This window comes from Bombyx mandarina, chromosome 23 (genome assembly GCF_030267445.1).
Source record: "Bombyx mandarina strain Sakado chromosome 23, ASM3026744v2".
Taxonomy (NCBI): domain Eukaryota; kingdom Metazoa; phylum Arthropoda; class Insecta; order Lepidoptera; family Bombycidae; genus Bombyx; species Bombyx mandarina.
This window is the reverse complement of record NC_143229.1, coordinates 64649-80397: the sequence shown is the minus strand read 5'-3', so window position 1 is coordinate 80397 and position 15749 is coordinate 64649. Positions and strand designations below refer to the sequence as shown.

The 15749-nt window shown below is 41.0% G+C and overlaps 1 protein-coding gene across 3 annotated transcripts; it reads right to left on the bottom strand.

Moving 5' to 3' along the window:
* Positions 1-2558: 2558 nt before the first annotated feature.
* LOC114250629 (uncharacterized) lies at positions 2559-14979 on the bottom strand. Of its 3 annotated transcripts, XM_028184586.2 has the most exons (3): positions 14792-14970; positions 5888-6072; positions 2559-5378 (listed from the first exon to the last, which is right to left on the bottom strand). In XM_028184586.2, the coding sequence occupies exons 1-3, from the start codon at positions 14806-14808 to the stop codon at positions 4873-4875; spliced, it is 708 nt and encodes a 235-aa protein (XP_028040387.2). In that variant the 5' UTR covers positions 14809-14970; the 3' UTR covers positions 2559-4872. The 3 variants fall into 3 exon arrangements, with proteins under 3 accessions (XP_028040387.2, XP_028040386.2, XP_028040385.2); XM_028184585.2 differs by lacking the exons at positions 2559-5378; positions 5888-6072 and adding an exon at positions 8464-10889 and having other exon boundaries at positions 14792-14979; XM_028184584.2 differs by lacking the exons at positions 2559-5378; positions 5888-6072; positions 14792-14970 and adding exons at positions 8464-10889; positions 12280-14695.
* Positions 14980-15749: the final 770 nt, after the last annotated feature.

Sequence of the window (15749 nt, the reverse complement as noted above, 5' to 3'; positions counted from 1 at the left end):
ATTACCAATGAACTTCTCAAAACATTCATGCCGGCAATAGTCCCTAAACTAACCAATTTGTTTAACGAAATTATAACAGCAGAAGTCATCCCAGAAGACTGGGTGAGATCAGTGATAGTTTTGTTGCACAAAAAAGGAGACAAAAGAGACATTAACAATTATAGGCCAATAAGCTTAATGTCTAATATATACAAGATCTTTTCTAAAATACTATTGTTTAGACTAACTATTACCCTTGACGAAAACCAGCCAAAAGAGCAAGCTGGATTTAGGAGCAATTTCTCGACCATTGACCACATACACGTCCTACGCCAGATACTTCAGAAATATAGAGAATACAACAAAACATATTATTTGGGTTTTGTAGATTTCAACAAGGCGTTTGATTCCTTGGAACACCACTACATATGGGAATCATTAGAACAACAAGGGGTCCATAAAAAGTACATACGTATCCTAAAAAATATTTATGGGAAAAGCACAGCACAAATAAAACTTGAAAAATTAGGTGAAGAGTTCCCAATAGAAAGAGGCGTCCGTCAAGGTGATCCTATTTCGCCGAAAATATTCTCAGCAGTGTTGGAGTTGATCTTTAGGAAACTGGATTGGGATAATTTCGGACTTAACGTGAACGGAGACAAACTCAGTCATTTGAGATTCGCTGATGATTTAATACTTTTCTCCGAATGCCCGATGATTTTGGAAAGAATGCTACAACAATTAGCAGATGAAAGTGCAAATGCAGGGCTTACTATGAATATAACAAAGACAAAAGTAATGAGCAATTCCTCACAAAAAAACGCTATTGCAGTTAACAATCAAGAGTTAGAATACGTAAGTGAATATGTTTATCTGGGCCAATTAGTATCACCGACAGAGAGCATGCAGAAAGAAATAGAAAGAAGAATAGCAAACACTTGGAAGAAATTTTGGTCATTGAGTGAAGTAATGAAAAATAAGGAAATGCCTATGGCGGAGAAACGAAAAGTCTTCAATGTTTGCATACTGCCATGTCTTACATACGGATGCCAGACATGGGCCTTAACTGAAAAACAACAAAATAAATTGAATATATGTCAGAATGGGATAGAGAGAAGCGTATTGGGAGTAAGAAGAAGGGATAAAATAGAACTAAAAAAGATCAAAGGAGAGACTAAATTTGGAAAAGTTCAATCAATATGCAGAAAATTAAAATGGCGCTGGACGGGACATATGATGAGAGAAAAGAAAGAAAAATGGACCAGAATAATAACGGAATGGTACCCTAGAGAAAACAAAAGAATCAGAGGAAGACAGCCGAAGCGATGGGAAGACGACTTGAAGCAAGTAGCTGGGCCAGAATGGTTACGTACAGCAAAGGACAGAAGCAAATGGAAATCCTTAGAGGAGGCCTTTGTCGAAAGACAAGCTGTTAAGAGGAGAGATAAGCCGAATGCCGAGATATGTTTTAGTATAAGTTAATTTTATAGTTTTCTTACCTCTATTGTTATCATTTTATGTTTAGTTAAATAAGTTAAGCTCTAACAGCAATAAAGGCTAATTTAATATTTATTATTAATAAAACTCCATTAATGCTCCATTTAGATGGACACTGAAATGATTTATAGTTAAAATATTACTTCCGTACAATTTTGTTTCATTTTGTTAAATAGAACATAATGATATACACTTTTACAATTTTAATTAAGTTACTTATATCAAATCGACTAAAAAAAAAAAAAACAGAAGAATTTGCAATGTTATGAACCGAATAGAATTACTAAAAAAAAATGAATACTGTTCTAATTAAAAAACGAAAAAAAATCACAAAGATATTTTGAGGTTTGTTTGTTGTTTGTTTGCGAGGAATTCATTGAAAATTCTTAAAATTAATAGGGCCGCAGGTGACCTTAAGCAATTTCAGACATTATGTGGTTGCTAAATGAAATTCAAGCCGAGACGAGAAGATATCACCTCACTGATGGTAGGACCTCTTGTGGGTCCGCGCGGGTGAGTACCACTCCGCCTATTTCCGCCGTGAAGCAGTAATGCGTTTCGGTTTGAAGGGTGGGGCAGCCGTTGTAACTATACTGAGACCTTTGAACTTATATCTCAAGGTGGGTAGCGCCGGAGCAGTATGGCTTCCGAGAGGGCCGCTCAACGGTAGACGCGATCCTTCGCGTGCGGGCCCTCTCGGAGGAGGCCGTCTCCAGGGGTGGGGTGGCTTTGGCGGTGTCTCTCGACATCGCCAATGCGTTTAACACCCTGCCCTGGTCCGTGATAGGGGGGGCGCTGGAACGGCACGGAGTGCCCCCCTACCTTCGCCGGCTGGTGGGTTCCTACTTGGAGGACAGATCGGTCACGTGTACCGGACACGGTGGGATCGTGCACCGGTTCCCGGTCGTGCGCGGTGTTCCACAGGGGTCGGTGCTTGGCCCCCTTTTGTGGAATATCGGGTATGACTGGGTACTGAGGGGTGCCCTCCTCCCGGGCCTAAGCGTAATCTGTTACGCAGACGACACGTTGGTCGTGGCCCGGGGGGGGAGTTTTGCTGAGTCTGCCCGTCTTGCTACCGCTGGGGTGGCGCATGTCGTCGGCAAAATCAGGAGATTGGGCCTCGACGTGGCACTCAGTAAATCCGAGGCCATGTGGTTCCACAGGCCCCGGAGAGTGCCACCTGTCGATGCCCATATCGTGGTTGGAGGCGTCCGGATTGGGGTCGGGGTGCAGTTGAAGTACCTCGGCCTCATTCTGGACAGTCGTTGGACCTTCCGTGCTCACTTTCAGCACCTGGTCCCTCGTTTGTTGGGGGTGGCCGGCGCATTAAGCCGGCTTCTGCCCAACGTCGGGGGGCCTGACCAGGTGACGCGCCGTCTCTATACGGGGGTGGTGCGATCAATGGCCCTATACGGGGCGCCTGTGTGGGGCCAGTCCCTGGCCGCGGGGGTGGCGAAGCTGCTGCAACGGCCGCAACGCACCATCGCGGTCAGGGTCATCCGTGGTTATCGCACCATCTCCTTTGAGGCGGCGTGTGTACTGGCTGGGACGCCGCCTTGGGCTCTGGAAGCGGAGGCGCTCGCCGCTGACTATCAGTGGCGGGCTGACCTTCGCGCCCGGGGCGTGGCGCGTCCCAGCCACAGTGTGGTCAGAGCGCGGAGGGCCCAATCTCGGCGGTCCGTGCTGGAGTCATGGTCCAGACAGCTGGCTGATCCTTCGGCCGGTCGTAGGACCGTCGAGGCGATTCGCCCGGTCCTTGTGGATTGGGTGAATCGTGACTGAGGACGCCTCACTTTCCGGCTCACGCAGGTGCTCACTGGGCATGGTTGCTTCGGTGAGTTCCTGCACAGGATCAGAGCCGAGCCGACGGCAGAGTGCCACCATTGTGATTGCGACTTGGACACGGCAGAGCATACGCTCGTCGCCTGCCCCGCATGGGAGGGGTGGCGCCGTGTCCTCGTCGCAAAAGTAGGAAACGACTTGTCGTTGCCGAGTGTTGTGGCATCGATGCTCGACGACGACAAGTCGTGGAAGGCGATGCTCGACTTCTGCGAGTGCACCATCTCGCAGAAGGAGGCGGCGGGGCGCGTGAGAGACGCACAATCCCGCCGCCGTCGAGCGGGGGCCAGGGAGGGGGATCTCGCCCAAGCCCTGGCCCTCTAAGTGTTTCGGGTCCCCCCTCACATGTCGGTCTGGGGACCGGCGAGGGGGGCCTAAGAAGACGACGTGCAAGCTGCTCTGCACGCGTTTTACGCAAGAGCATCCGGGTGATGGAAGGCCGGCTATCCTCGACCCACGCTGGTTCTGGTCCAGCGGGGTATTCCGTAGGATAGCTCACTCTAACCGGCGCCATCTAGGCGGGCTTCGGATAGCCTGCCGACCGAGAGGGCTGGTGGTCGTGGCGCCGACGACCGCCGGTCCGGCGTCCCGAGGGGGAGGGTGATGGGAGAGATGTGCTCCGCACTAAACGCTTCACTTTCCCCCCTTTGCCTCTTCATGAGTTCTGTCTCATGCGAGGTTTGGACGTTGGTTGTTGAGCGACAGGAGGTTTTAGTCAGTTCGACTCTGACATGCCCCGCCCTCTATCCCCAGTGGAGGGCGGAAGTCCGGCGATTTCCTCCTGACCAAAAAAAAAAAAAAAAAAAGGTTGGTAGCGCATTTACATTGTAGATGTCTAAGGGCTCCAGTAACCACTTAATATCAGGTGGACTGTGAGCTCGTCCACCCATCTAAGCAATAAAAAAAGAAAAAGATATATCTTCCACCTTTATCGCCGTTGCGAGGCTTCAGCTGGACGGTCTCACCAGTCAACCCTCGGACAGGGAGCGGGGATGTCTACACTGTCAACTGTCACAGTTGTGGTCCTTTCAATGAGAACTTCATTGAAATCGCTAAATCTCGTTATATCGACATCGTATTAACATGTCCACACTATAACGGGGTTATTAATTCCATCATTGTAAATTAATTATTATCAAGTTATTCCAAGTTGCTTTTTATCTGAGATAAGTATTACCTTTCAATTGATCCACATATAATTTAGATAATGAATTTGAATTGCGTCTAAAAATCAGTTGATAAATTTATTTAATGACTTCTTTTTTAGTTACAACTTTACCGGCATCGTCTTGTGAGCAATTTTTTTATTTAATTAGAAACTTTCTATGGTTCGTATGGCGTAAATTGGTAGACCTACCAGACCATTCAGTGTACGATAAGGGATTATTGTAGGCTATAGATACCGTTGCTCATCTTTCAACAATACTAATTTCTTCGACATATCCAAAATAACCGCTTTAACGGATCTCATGATAAGTTCGCAGAAGACACTGTAGTGGTGGTGGTGTCAACTGTTTTTCTTCGTTTAAGAATGCTCTAAAAAAGACAAAGTCGAATTCACTCAGTTTCACTATCAAAGATATTTCTCTCCCTCTTCACGCCCATGCTGGAATCCTTCATTCTCAAACTGTTCAGCAACTTCAACACCTGGACCCTGAACTCGAACTTTGACCTCTCAGACAAACTCGAGACGGCAGACGTTATGGAAGTGAAGAACGCTCTATCCTCGTTTTCTTCGCGCTGCACCAAGTTCATGAGAAAATGAGCTATACTGTTCTCGTCTTGTGGATATTCTAGTTTGGGTTTCTTGGGTGGTGGTTCTTCTACAGCGCTCTCATCAACGTAGACTTCGTTCAACCATTCTATTGAATCCTCAGTTGCGTTGTCCTCGTCTGAGAGTCGACTGTCTACTTTTTGGGAGGACTTAGTTTTGTAAACGAACACAGCATCAAGAAACTCCAAAGCCTCAGCGTGTATGTACGGCTTCACCCGGTTCCTCCCCATCCTCAGTGACTTAACGTAAGCGTCTCGTATGTTCGTCCATTTTTTCGACATCAGTAGAACTGTGAAAACGTTATACTTGATTGTTATTTTGTAGACGTATGTCATGTTAACTTACGTCTTTTCGAAGACCAATACAAATCAGTCTACACTAATGCCTCGATTGAGCTCTTACTTTTAATGTGCTGTAAATAAGTGGTATCTGGAGTCCACAGGCAACACACAAGTGAGCGCCTGCAGCCAGCCGCTAGATGAGGTCCAAGTATGAAATGCATTGTAACAAAAGCCTCAATATGAACGGATGATGTTCGATGCAGAAACGGGCAGGATGTGGTATTCAGTCGCGGGTACTCTACACAATTACAATTGCGGGTACAATTGTAAATGAATGAAAGAATAGAAAGTAGTAACGCAATTGAGAATTCGAACTCATTTCTCAGGGAGGGTGGAGGTATTCACGTCGTGATGTCTGTGAGCGGCAGTAAGCACCGCGGGCCATAGGGGTCGTGAGCTGGATCACCGAGCTGAGCGCAGAAAGAGATCTATCATTCAAATTAAAGAAGAGCCTTACCCGACTTATTCTTATGCTTGTTGTTTACTCTGTGGAAGTTAGGGTCTAGCACCTCACAGATCTCCTCCCAAGCCTTCAGCCTGTCATACTTGTTCCTATACTCTGTACATCTCCTGTCCCACAAGCATTTTCTTTCACGAACTAAGCCGATCAATTCTATGGCTTCATTCTTCGCTGGTACAACACTGAAAGGGATAGAAATGGTTTCTGTTTTGAGCGAAATGTTACTGCGGTATTAGTGGTCCATGTATAAACATGGACGATCTCCTATAAAGGAGTACAAGTATCTGGGTACTATGATGCACAGATCTGGAAATTTAAAATGCAACATTCAACACCGAATAGCCGCGGCGTGGCTAAAATGGCGAGAAGTAAGTGGTGTCACCTGCGATAGGAGGATGCCCGTTAAGCTCAAGGGTATGATCTATAAGACCATAATAAGGCCTGTTCTTATGTATGGCAGCGAAACATGGGCGGCAACCAAAAGGAACGTACATACCATTCAAGTTGCTGAAATGAAAATGCTGAGGTGGATGTGCGGCGTGACTAGGCTCGATAAAATCCGCAACGAGTACGTGCGTGGAAGTCTAGGTGTACGGGACATCGCCGACAAGATGCAGGAGAGTAGGCTGAGATGGTATGGTCACGTGAAAAGGAAGCCACCTGACTACGTCGGAAATTTGGCGCTACTGCTCGACCTCCCCGGTCGGAGACCTAGAGGCAGACCCAAGACAAGGTGGAGGGACGTAGTGCTGAAGGACAAGAGAGAATGCAATGTTGCTGACGAGGATGTCGAAGACAGAGCGAAGTGGAGGAGTAAAGTCAGGAAAGTTGACCCCACCACCATGTGGGATAAATAGCTGGGAAGAGAGAGATCTCCTATAAAGGAGATCGTTCCGAAGATTCCATTTAATTGATCAATTAATTTATGATCCGCCTAATGTCGATTACAAACAGTTTATTTAATAGAGTCAGATAGTTTTAGTGTCAACAAATAAAATTCTTCATAGGATCAACTAGGAGACACATATCATTAGAGATAAGGTGTACATTGTGGACATCAACAACAACCGGGTACACGAGTATGCAGTTTGTCAACATGCTCCGGATAGTGATACCTACTAACTATTTTATAAGATTAAACCAGAAGGGAATACGAAAATGAATTAATTCCATGGTATGGTACGAGAGGACATTGAAATAAAAATGCCCTAATTTTCATGAAAAATATGGTTGGCGTTTATCTAGCATCTCTTTTTATGAAGACAAGACCTCCAATCAAACTAAACGCCAGAATTCAAGATGCCTTTAGTGTTTGGGTCGCAAAACAAACTTTTTGAAACACTAATTAAACGGCAGTTATCATAATATCCAAGTGTCGACAAGTTAGTCTGTGAGCACGCAACAGTGAAGTGTTCTGTTAGTTCTGTTTCATTACAATTAATATACAACAAAGCGGGTAAGCAAAGGCATATCTCATAATATTGAACGCGTGTTTATATATTTTATAATATAATATTATATATAAATGATGCTGAAGAGCTGGCAGCTACCTCGGACAAAGAATTAGTGTAGCTATTCAAAGGGGGAACAGTATTAATTTATCATGTTTACATAGTTGTTGATTGCGATAATGCGGCACTTGATACATAAATTATATGATTTGATTATCAGTTCTACTAAATAATATTTCCATAAATAATTACTTCTACAATGAACAAGACCACAAATTTTACTACTAAAGAACTTTGCCTGGACTCTTGAAACAGTCAAAATGTTGTGCATAAAAGTAAAACTAGTTTGCTTCACGAAGCAAAGATTCATTAAATGTCTTTTCAATGATTTTTTTTTAGTTAATTATGATGTCACGCCAGGTGCCAGACGTGGTCCGCGATCCCTCGAGCCTACAATTCCCTGGGGTCAATTCATTTACAGTTGTATGTATTCAATTATTTATTAACCGACTACAAAAAGGAGCGGTTCCCAATTCGATTGTTTTTTTTTTTTGTGTATTACGTCAGAACTTTTTACTAGCTGAACCGATTTTATGATTATTTTATTTGAAAGCTTGTGGTTTAGTAGTTATTATAGTGGTTGCGCTGATGATGTATACACAGAAGAACTCGTTAGCTCCTCGATTTCTTCGAGGACTGGAGGAGAAGGATTCAGGAGGGTCCTGGCGATGCGAACGGTAGTATTTAACTGACTTTGACTATATTAATGATATTCTCATTTTATATTATTGTGGTCAGTTTTGTTTTTTGTTACAATGTCCTATTATAATTGTCAGAGCATTGCATGTGTTGTGTTATTGTACCCTGCCTATGAATAGACACTTCAGGCACTAGATCCGACGTCAGCTACGAAACGTCTTCAATAATTATGTTCTGCATTGATATAGTAATTAGTCTATTCACTGCATAGGTACTTCACAACCGACTTCGATACAATTCACTCATGTCTTCAGTAATAATTAATTGTCAATATTTACTTTATTAAAATGAATAAGGAATGCTTTTCGTTATGTTTAATTATATAATTTATTGTAGATTTTATGAAAAAATACAAATACAGTGTTTATTTTTCAAATATTTAATGCTCATTACAGGCACACAATGTACAATCTGGTAAATACAATGAAGTCACTTGGTATCCTTTTTAAATCGCAAGCGGCTACGACCTGTATAAATTGTAAGCCACAGTGCGATACCATGTCACTTTCTTTCTGCTAACCTTGCCCACAGAGTTTCTCGCCGGATCTTCTCAGTGGATCGCGATTCCGACCCGGTGGTAGATTCTGCGAAGAACTGCTTTTGCTAGGGTTAGCGTTAGCAACGCCCTCAGGTTAAAGCACCGAGAGCTCACCTACTCGGTAGGTTATTCTGGCTTAGCCTGACAAGGCTATCTACCAGCCTTAGCCAGCAGATAGGAAAAAAAGGAAAAAAAATCTGCAACATTGCATCTTACCAATATTTTAAACGTGAAAATTTATTAGAATGTATGGATGTATTTTTGTTACTCTTTCACGCAAAAACTACGGGATGGACTTTGATGAAACTTTACAATAATATAACTTACACATCAGAATAACATATAGGATATGATTTATAACGATATAGTGTGAATTACCCAAAATATAACAGTAAGTATCAAGTAAATAGGAAAAAAATCTGCCATCTGCGAGCTATTTTGGCGTGCACAGCAAAAGCCGTTGATGTTAGACATATAAAATATAGTATGGAAATGTTTATCTTAAGTAGTTCTAGAAAAAAGTCCGCAACTACATATATATCTATATTCATGTATAAGCCATTATCGCCAAAATAGTGAACCATAAATAAATTAGATAATTTATTTCTAACGCACATTCGGTAGTAATAAATTGATCCTTATATAAAAAAAAATACTTTTATCGCATCTGGTACATGTGTAAAGAAGATAAACTTTGTCTTTTTGGACATTTGGACAAATATTTGAATACTTATGCTTTTAAACAACTGAATGCGCGATATTATGGTGCGGTCCGGCGGCGGGTGAATGGGTGGGGCGTGCTGGTACAAGATTGGCAAGTTAAATTGTTGTCATTTGATTGTGTCAGGAATCGCTATCATTGGGCTTTGTTTGAATATGTACACACACGTCTTCAGCAATAATACAATTTGATTGTGATTTTGTTTGTTTGTTTTGGGTTATGATTTTCAATTGCCGATTTTCGAGAAGGGCTTTAGAGCTATACGGTATTTACTGACTTAAAGTAGCAGTTAGTCTTTCAGACTTTGTCAATAAATATATAAAAACACCTCGGTACATCGCTGGACGTGCGGCTGCCTTGGATGCGAGCGACGACGACGAGACGCAATCCTGTCCATCGACAGCCACGATTACTCTGCCAAGAGTATCAGACTAGGAAGAATATAAAAAACACGTTATCTCTAATACCCTTCATCATTCTCGCTGTGTTTAGTTAAGCCCTTCTTGTTGCCCAACGAACTTTTATACATTTTATTGAGCACCGCTCTGTATAACCATTCTTTTGCGTAATCCTTTTCAGTTTTCCCCTGTTGGATCATGCTTTCTTTATACTGTGAGTACATGAGGGACTTGTTCAGATCAGTACCAGGCTGCCGACTTTTTTTCGTCACATTGCTCTTGTATATCGGATGTGCAGTAACGTGTTCTTTTATTGACTGGATTGTGGATTCCGAGATTTTGTTCGCCGGTTGGTGTCGCCCTCTGCGATCGCCTTCTGTAATACCACTGTCCGTCTTTTTTTCTACTGATATTTTCACGTATTTCTCTCCTATGGATAATGTGTTTAAGAACATGACTTTACACACGTTTATTTCGCGATCTTTAACCTCTAAACTGTATCTATAGTTGAACTTCCTTCTGTCTTCTTGCCAAGAACTATTAACTTTGGTTCTCACTTTTAATTCTTTGGTGACTCTGTTCGCGACAAACTGCCTCCTCTGTTCCCAATTATTACATTTCTTCCAGAAATCGTCGAATATATGTTGTCTACTCGCTTCGGTGAGTCTGTCGTAACATTTCGCTCTGCATTTGCACGGTGGTTTCAGCACACGTCCTCCCATTTCAGTTACTTTCTTCGCGACATGAGAATGATATGGCAGCCCTTCTAATCTAGCTTTCTTCGTGACGTTCTTCTTCCAGTTTTCTTCGTTTCGTCTTCTCTTCTTACCTTTTTCAAGTGGTTCTTCGTTTGCGTTATTGTGGATGCTATCCATGGGTTCAAGTTTAACAGAATGTACTACTCCGACTCCTGTAGTAAGTTCTACGTAGGGCTCTATATAATGGTAATCTAAATTCTCATACATTTTGGGGTTTAAATTTAAAACTTCATTGGGAGTTTAATTTTCTAAGGGTTTTCGTATTGATTAATGTACAGATGCTTTTATTTACAAGAATGATGTATTTATAATATCATACTCCGTTTTCGACTCACTCCGCGACAAATTATCTTTTATTCAGTGTCAGGGCGTACCTAAAAAAAAGAGAAGCAGTTTAATTATTATCGTTTCATATGTCGTTATTTTTGCATCACCTTTCTACTAGGAATCACTGAATACTGAAGTTTTAAAAGGATGAGGAATACATAGGTAGCCGATTGGCTCTTCCTCTATCGTTACTGACGTCTGCAAAAAATATCAGGATGGAGTACCACCATCCGTGCAGACAATTATTGACGCGTTTTGAGGTCGCCCAATACCCTGGAAAACTTGCTTGTAACCGGGAAGATGATGGCAAGAGAACAGGGTGAAGGAGCCTGCTGCGTTGACTAGATCCGCTCGCGTTGTGAATTGGTTTCAGAATGTTGAGGTGATGGAGAGAGACATTGATGCTCTGGATGACCACGACCCTCAGTGACGCGGATTAAGGAAGTCTTCTGTTAAACTACCACTACATAAATTTAAACCTATTTACATTACATCTTAACTGTCGTTGATCGTGTGTCCTGATATTTCAAACACCAAGCGAAATGGTGGTTTCATCCAAAAACGACGGTGATCTCTGACCGCTGGTTAGGCTCTAAGCTAGTCTCGTCAGAATGTATACTAAAAAAATCATGTCGAAAACCCAACAAGATTAAACAGGATTCAAAAACATTAGGTAAGAATATCAAATCAATTAGCAATGAACGTGCCACTATTTGTTCAGATTTTCTATTAATCATAATTTATTATTTATGTACATGTTCGTGAATGCTCACGGTTAGCATTCTAGTAATGCTGGATGAGTGTCGTTTTGACTTGTAAAAAATCTACTACTACAGTACCATAATTGAGTCGACTATTATCAAAGCCGGCAATCTGACTTTTGGACAATGATTGGTAAATCAGAAAAACGAATTATTGACTTTGTATTCCATTGGCAGTCACAAAACTCTTCGGAACGACATCTTAGATAAATAACAGGTTAACTATTAACCTTTATTTGATGCAGGTTTTGAACCGTATTCTTTGAAGGAGACGATTATATTCAAATCAATCTGTATTGACATATCAATAAATTTTTTTTGTCCCAATGCACAGATTGCCACCTTTGATAATAGACGACTCAATTATAAACGAATAACCAGCATTTATTATATTGTAGTTTTTTAAACTTCACAGAAATCTTATCAGGATTACAAGGTCGCACATTTGACTTAGAAGTCACACGAAAATCAATCCTCACACAATCACTTAGTGTTGATTTGGTGTTATTAAATTACTCAGACATATAACCTTTTGGTTCTGAGCAGTTAAATCTTTGTAATCAGTTTTGAATATGACGTTTAAATTTTTGATTGAACTTAACAAAGTAAGTTTTCATTAGCCGCACTTATATATAAATTATAAAGTAGCATTATTCGCTTTGTAATTATCTCTTACCTTATTTCGTTAATAAATCCTTATTTCATTAAGAATTTTATTCACGAAACGCGTCTAGGCACAGCTGTGTGTTTTCACTCACTAATTTTGAAAGCGGGGAGTCCGGATAGCTCGGCCGGAGCGATGCTAATACTGCATCTCGTTCTAGCGCATGTCAAAAAGTATCTGTTGTCCCTTTCGCACAGAGCCATAAGGTCGCTTGTCGACAAAATGTCGATCGACGCAGAGCGAGTAAGTCTGATGTTGAAATAAATCGTTGTCGGATTTTAGCGCGGCGGGGCCGGGCGGCCGTGGCTTTGGCGCGTACTACTACACGTCAGAGGCTAAAGGTCGAATCTGTTATTTACATACTTAAATTACATGAATACCGTATTTTTATTATAATTAATATTATACACTTAATATTCTGTTTGTACTAAAATCTTTTTGAAATAAAGTGTGTTTTCCTTAAGCCACGTCCAGCAGTCCAAATTTTTTTGATTAATTTTTCAAAAGTATGTTTTCTTTTAATGGTCGCATGTGCGTATAAAATACCTACATTAGAACCAAGAAAAAATACATATTGAATTTGTATAAGTTGTGGATATTGGACTTGATGTTTCTACTTTTTTGCATATGCGTGTCTAATACTGACTATTGCAGGAAGACAATAGATTCTTGTAGAAACGCTGCGTTGTTGTAAGTTAACACCCAGCAATGAAGCCCGCGCCAGGCATGCACCCGCGTCAACATACTTCAATATTTTTTTAAGGGATTTTATGACCTGGTAACTGAGACCTTTAAGTCATGTCTTTTTTTAATTTATATTCATATTTTTATGAAAAATGATATTATGGATTGAAATGAAATGAAGATGATTAATTTAAAACATTAATCAACTGGGATGAAATTAAATGAAATGAAATGGGATGAAATATAATCTCAGTAAAATGGTGGTCATTTACTAAGATTTTTTCAGTGGACTTTTTGGAGGATCCCGAGAAGTTACGCCAAGCGGCTTTGTTTCATTTTCCCACATTTGTGCACTTTCACAGATATGAAATAGTTAATAAACCACCATTATTACACATTTAAACCCGAAGACACACTAAATAGACAAAATAAAACAAATCACACAACTTCACTCCTCGCGTTCCCGCCAAAAAGTCCAACATACTTCAATATTCTGACAAAGTCACAGATTATGAGCCAACGATTATGATTGTGAGATAAATGGGGCGAATCTGCATTCTCCAGTATAAATTATTTTAATCCAAATATTTTTTTGGTATACTCGTAAGTAAGCAATAGCGAACAAAATCGAAGGAATTGTTAGCAAGGTAAACATTACCGGCGTAAATATTTAGAAAAGTTAATTAAAATTTTTTTTAAATATGTATATGAGTCGTCGTGGCCTAATGGATAAGACGCCCGGTGCAATCGTGTCGAGCGATGCACCGATGTTCGAATCCCGCAAGCGCGTACCAATTTTTCTAATGAAGTACGTAATTAGCAAAGATTCACAATTGACTTCCACGATGAAGCAGTAATATCGGTAATTACTGGTGGTAGGCCGACTCAGTAGGTACCACCACCCTACCTATTTCTACCGTGAAGCAGTAATGCGTTTCGGTTTGAAGGGTGGGGCAGCCATTGTAACTATACTGAGACCTTAGAACTCGTATCTCAAGGTGGGTGGCGGCATTTACGTGGTAGATGTCTATGGGCTCTGGTAATCGCCTTACATCATGTGGGCTGTGAGCTCATCCACTCATCTATGCAATAAAAAAATAGAATACTCTAGCAGGGCTCTGACTGGCCACCAGCTGAGTTCATTACCGTGTCGGTTCTTGCCAAGAATATGTGCTTGTTTTCGGAAACGACGGTAGAGGTAGTATTTAATATTTTGTCGTTCAACAATACAAATTTTAATTGAAATGCCTACCTGCACTAATAGCAGTGTAGTGGCGGTGGCGTAATGAAACATAAATATGTCGACATTTTTTAGGCGGGAGGAAATCGCGAGAATATCACTCCCACTTTTTGGATTGTCCGTACTAAGGAGGCAAATGATGAAGAGCTTGGAAACTTCTGACTCCAGCACTAGGAATTAGGAAGTTACAAAAATGAATCAATAGAGATAGGCACTAGACCGTTCTTATTCAATTTCACCAAACTAAAATTTTTCAACTTGGACACTTTTGTAAATTTTCCCAAACCATAATTGAATCATACCGGGCGTTAAATAGAAAAAGCGGTGTGATCCAAAGACGATTTCTCGATAACGATACGAATACTTTCGCGCTCGCCCCTCTGATGATCCGATATTACCTATATGGCGAAACGGCAATCGAAACGGTCGCCCGTGTCGCTTCGACTGTTCGTTCCAACAATTTTGTTGACGTCCATTTTAGTTACTACTAACATCACTACATACCGTTTGTTTACTTCTATTTAGTATATATTTGGAATGTTTTCAATAAATATTTGTACTTATTTAAAATCTTTGTTACTCAAATGTTAGTAGACTTACCTTTCAGAATCCGACATCCTAATCACTAATTAATTACTGCCTTGTAATGACCACTAGATAATTATTTCGTTTTTGTTTAGATTCGTTCATTATTTAACAAACAGAATGCAGTTTTAGATGAATTCGAACATGAGTGGCGTCAGAGCCGGCGGCCGTGAGACTGAGACGGTCGGGCCCCGGCCGGCGCCGCGGCGCGCCGCCGGGTGTCCGGAGCGGCAACGTCGCGGCGGCCGCGACACCCTGCGCGGCGATCCTTCCGACTGCTTTTTTTGAGGTATTTTATGACCTGGTAACTAAAGCCTTTTAGGTCATGTCTTATTTTAATTTATTAATTTATTCTTATTTTTATGAAAAATGATAATAGGTATGAAGTGAAATGAAGTGAAGATGAGTAATTTGACACATTAATCAACTGGGATGAAATTAAATGAAACGAGATGAGATGATATGGGATGAAATATAAGCTCAGTAAAATGGTGGTCATTTACTAAGATTTTTTAGTGGACTTTTTAGAGGATCCCGAGAAGTTACGCTCCAGCGGCTTCGCTTTATTTTCCCACACTTGTGCAATTTCACAGATATTAAACAGTTAATAATTCAAATTCAAATTCAAATTCAAAATCATTTATTTCAACTTGGATGTCATCAAAAACACACTTGTTGAATGTCAAAATGTAAAAGAAAATGTTAACTCTACCACCGGTTCCAAAAAAAGCCACAGTCCTGAGAAGAACCGGCGAAACAAACTCAGCGGGCTTTTTTTTTTTTTGTATTTTCTCAACTATTTTCTTTTTTTTTTAAACAAGAGAACATATTTACAGTATACAAAAAAACAAGTCAAAAAAATACAATTCAAATAAATAATAATAATAATGAAAAATGAAAAGGCCAGGAGCAAACGCCTCATTCCCACGTGGTGCCATCTAGTAAAAAATCCTTAACTTTATAATATGCCTTG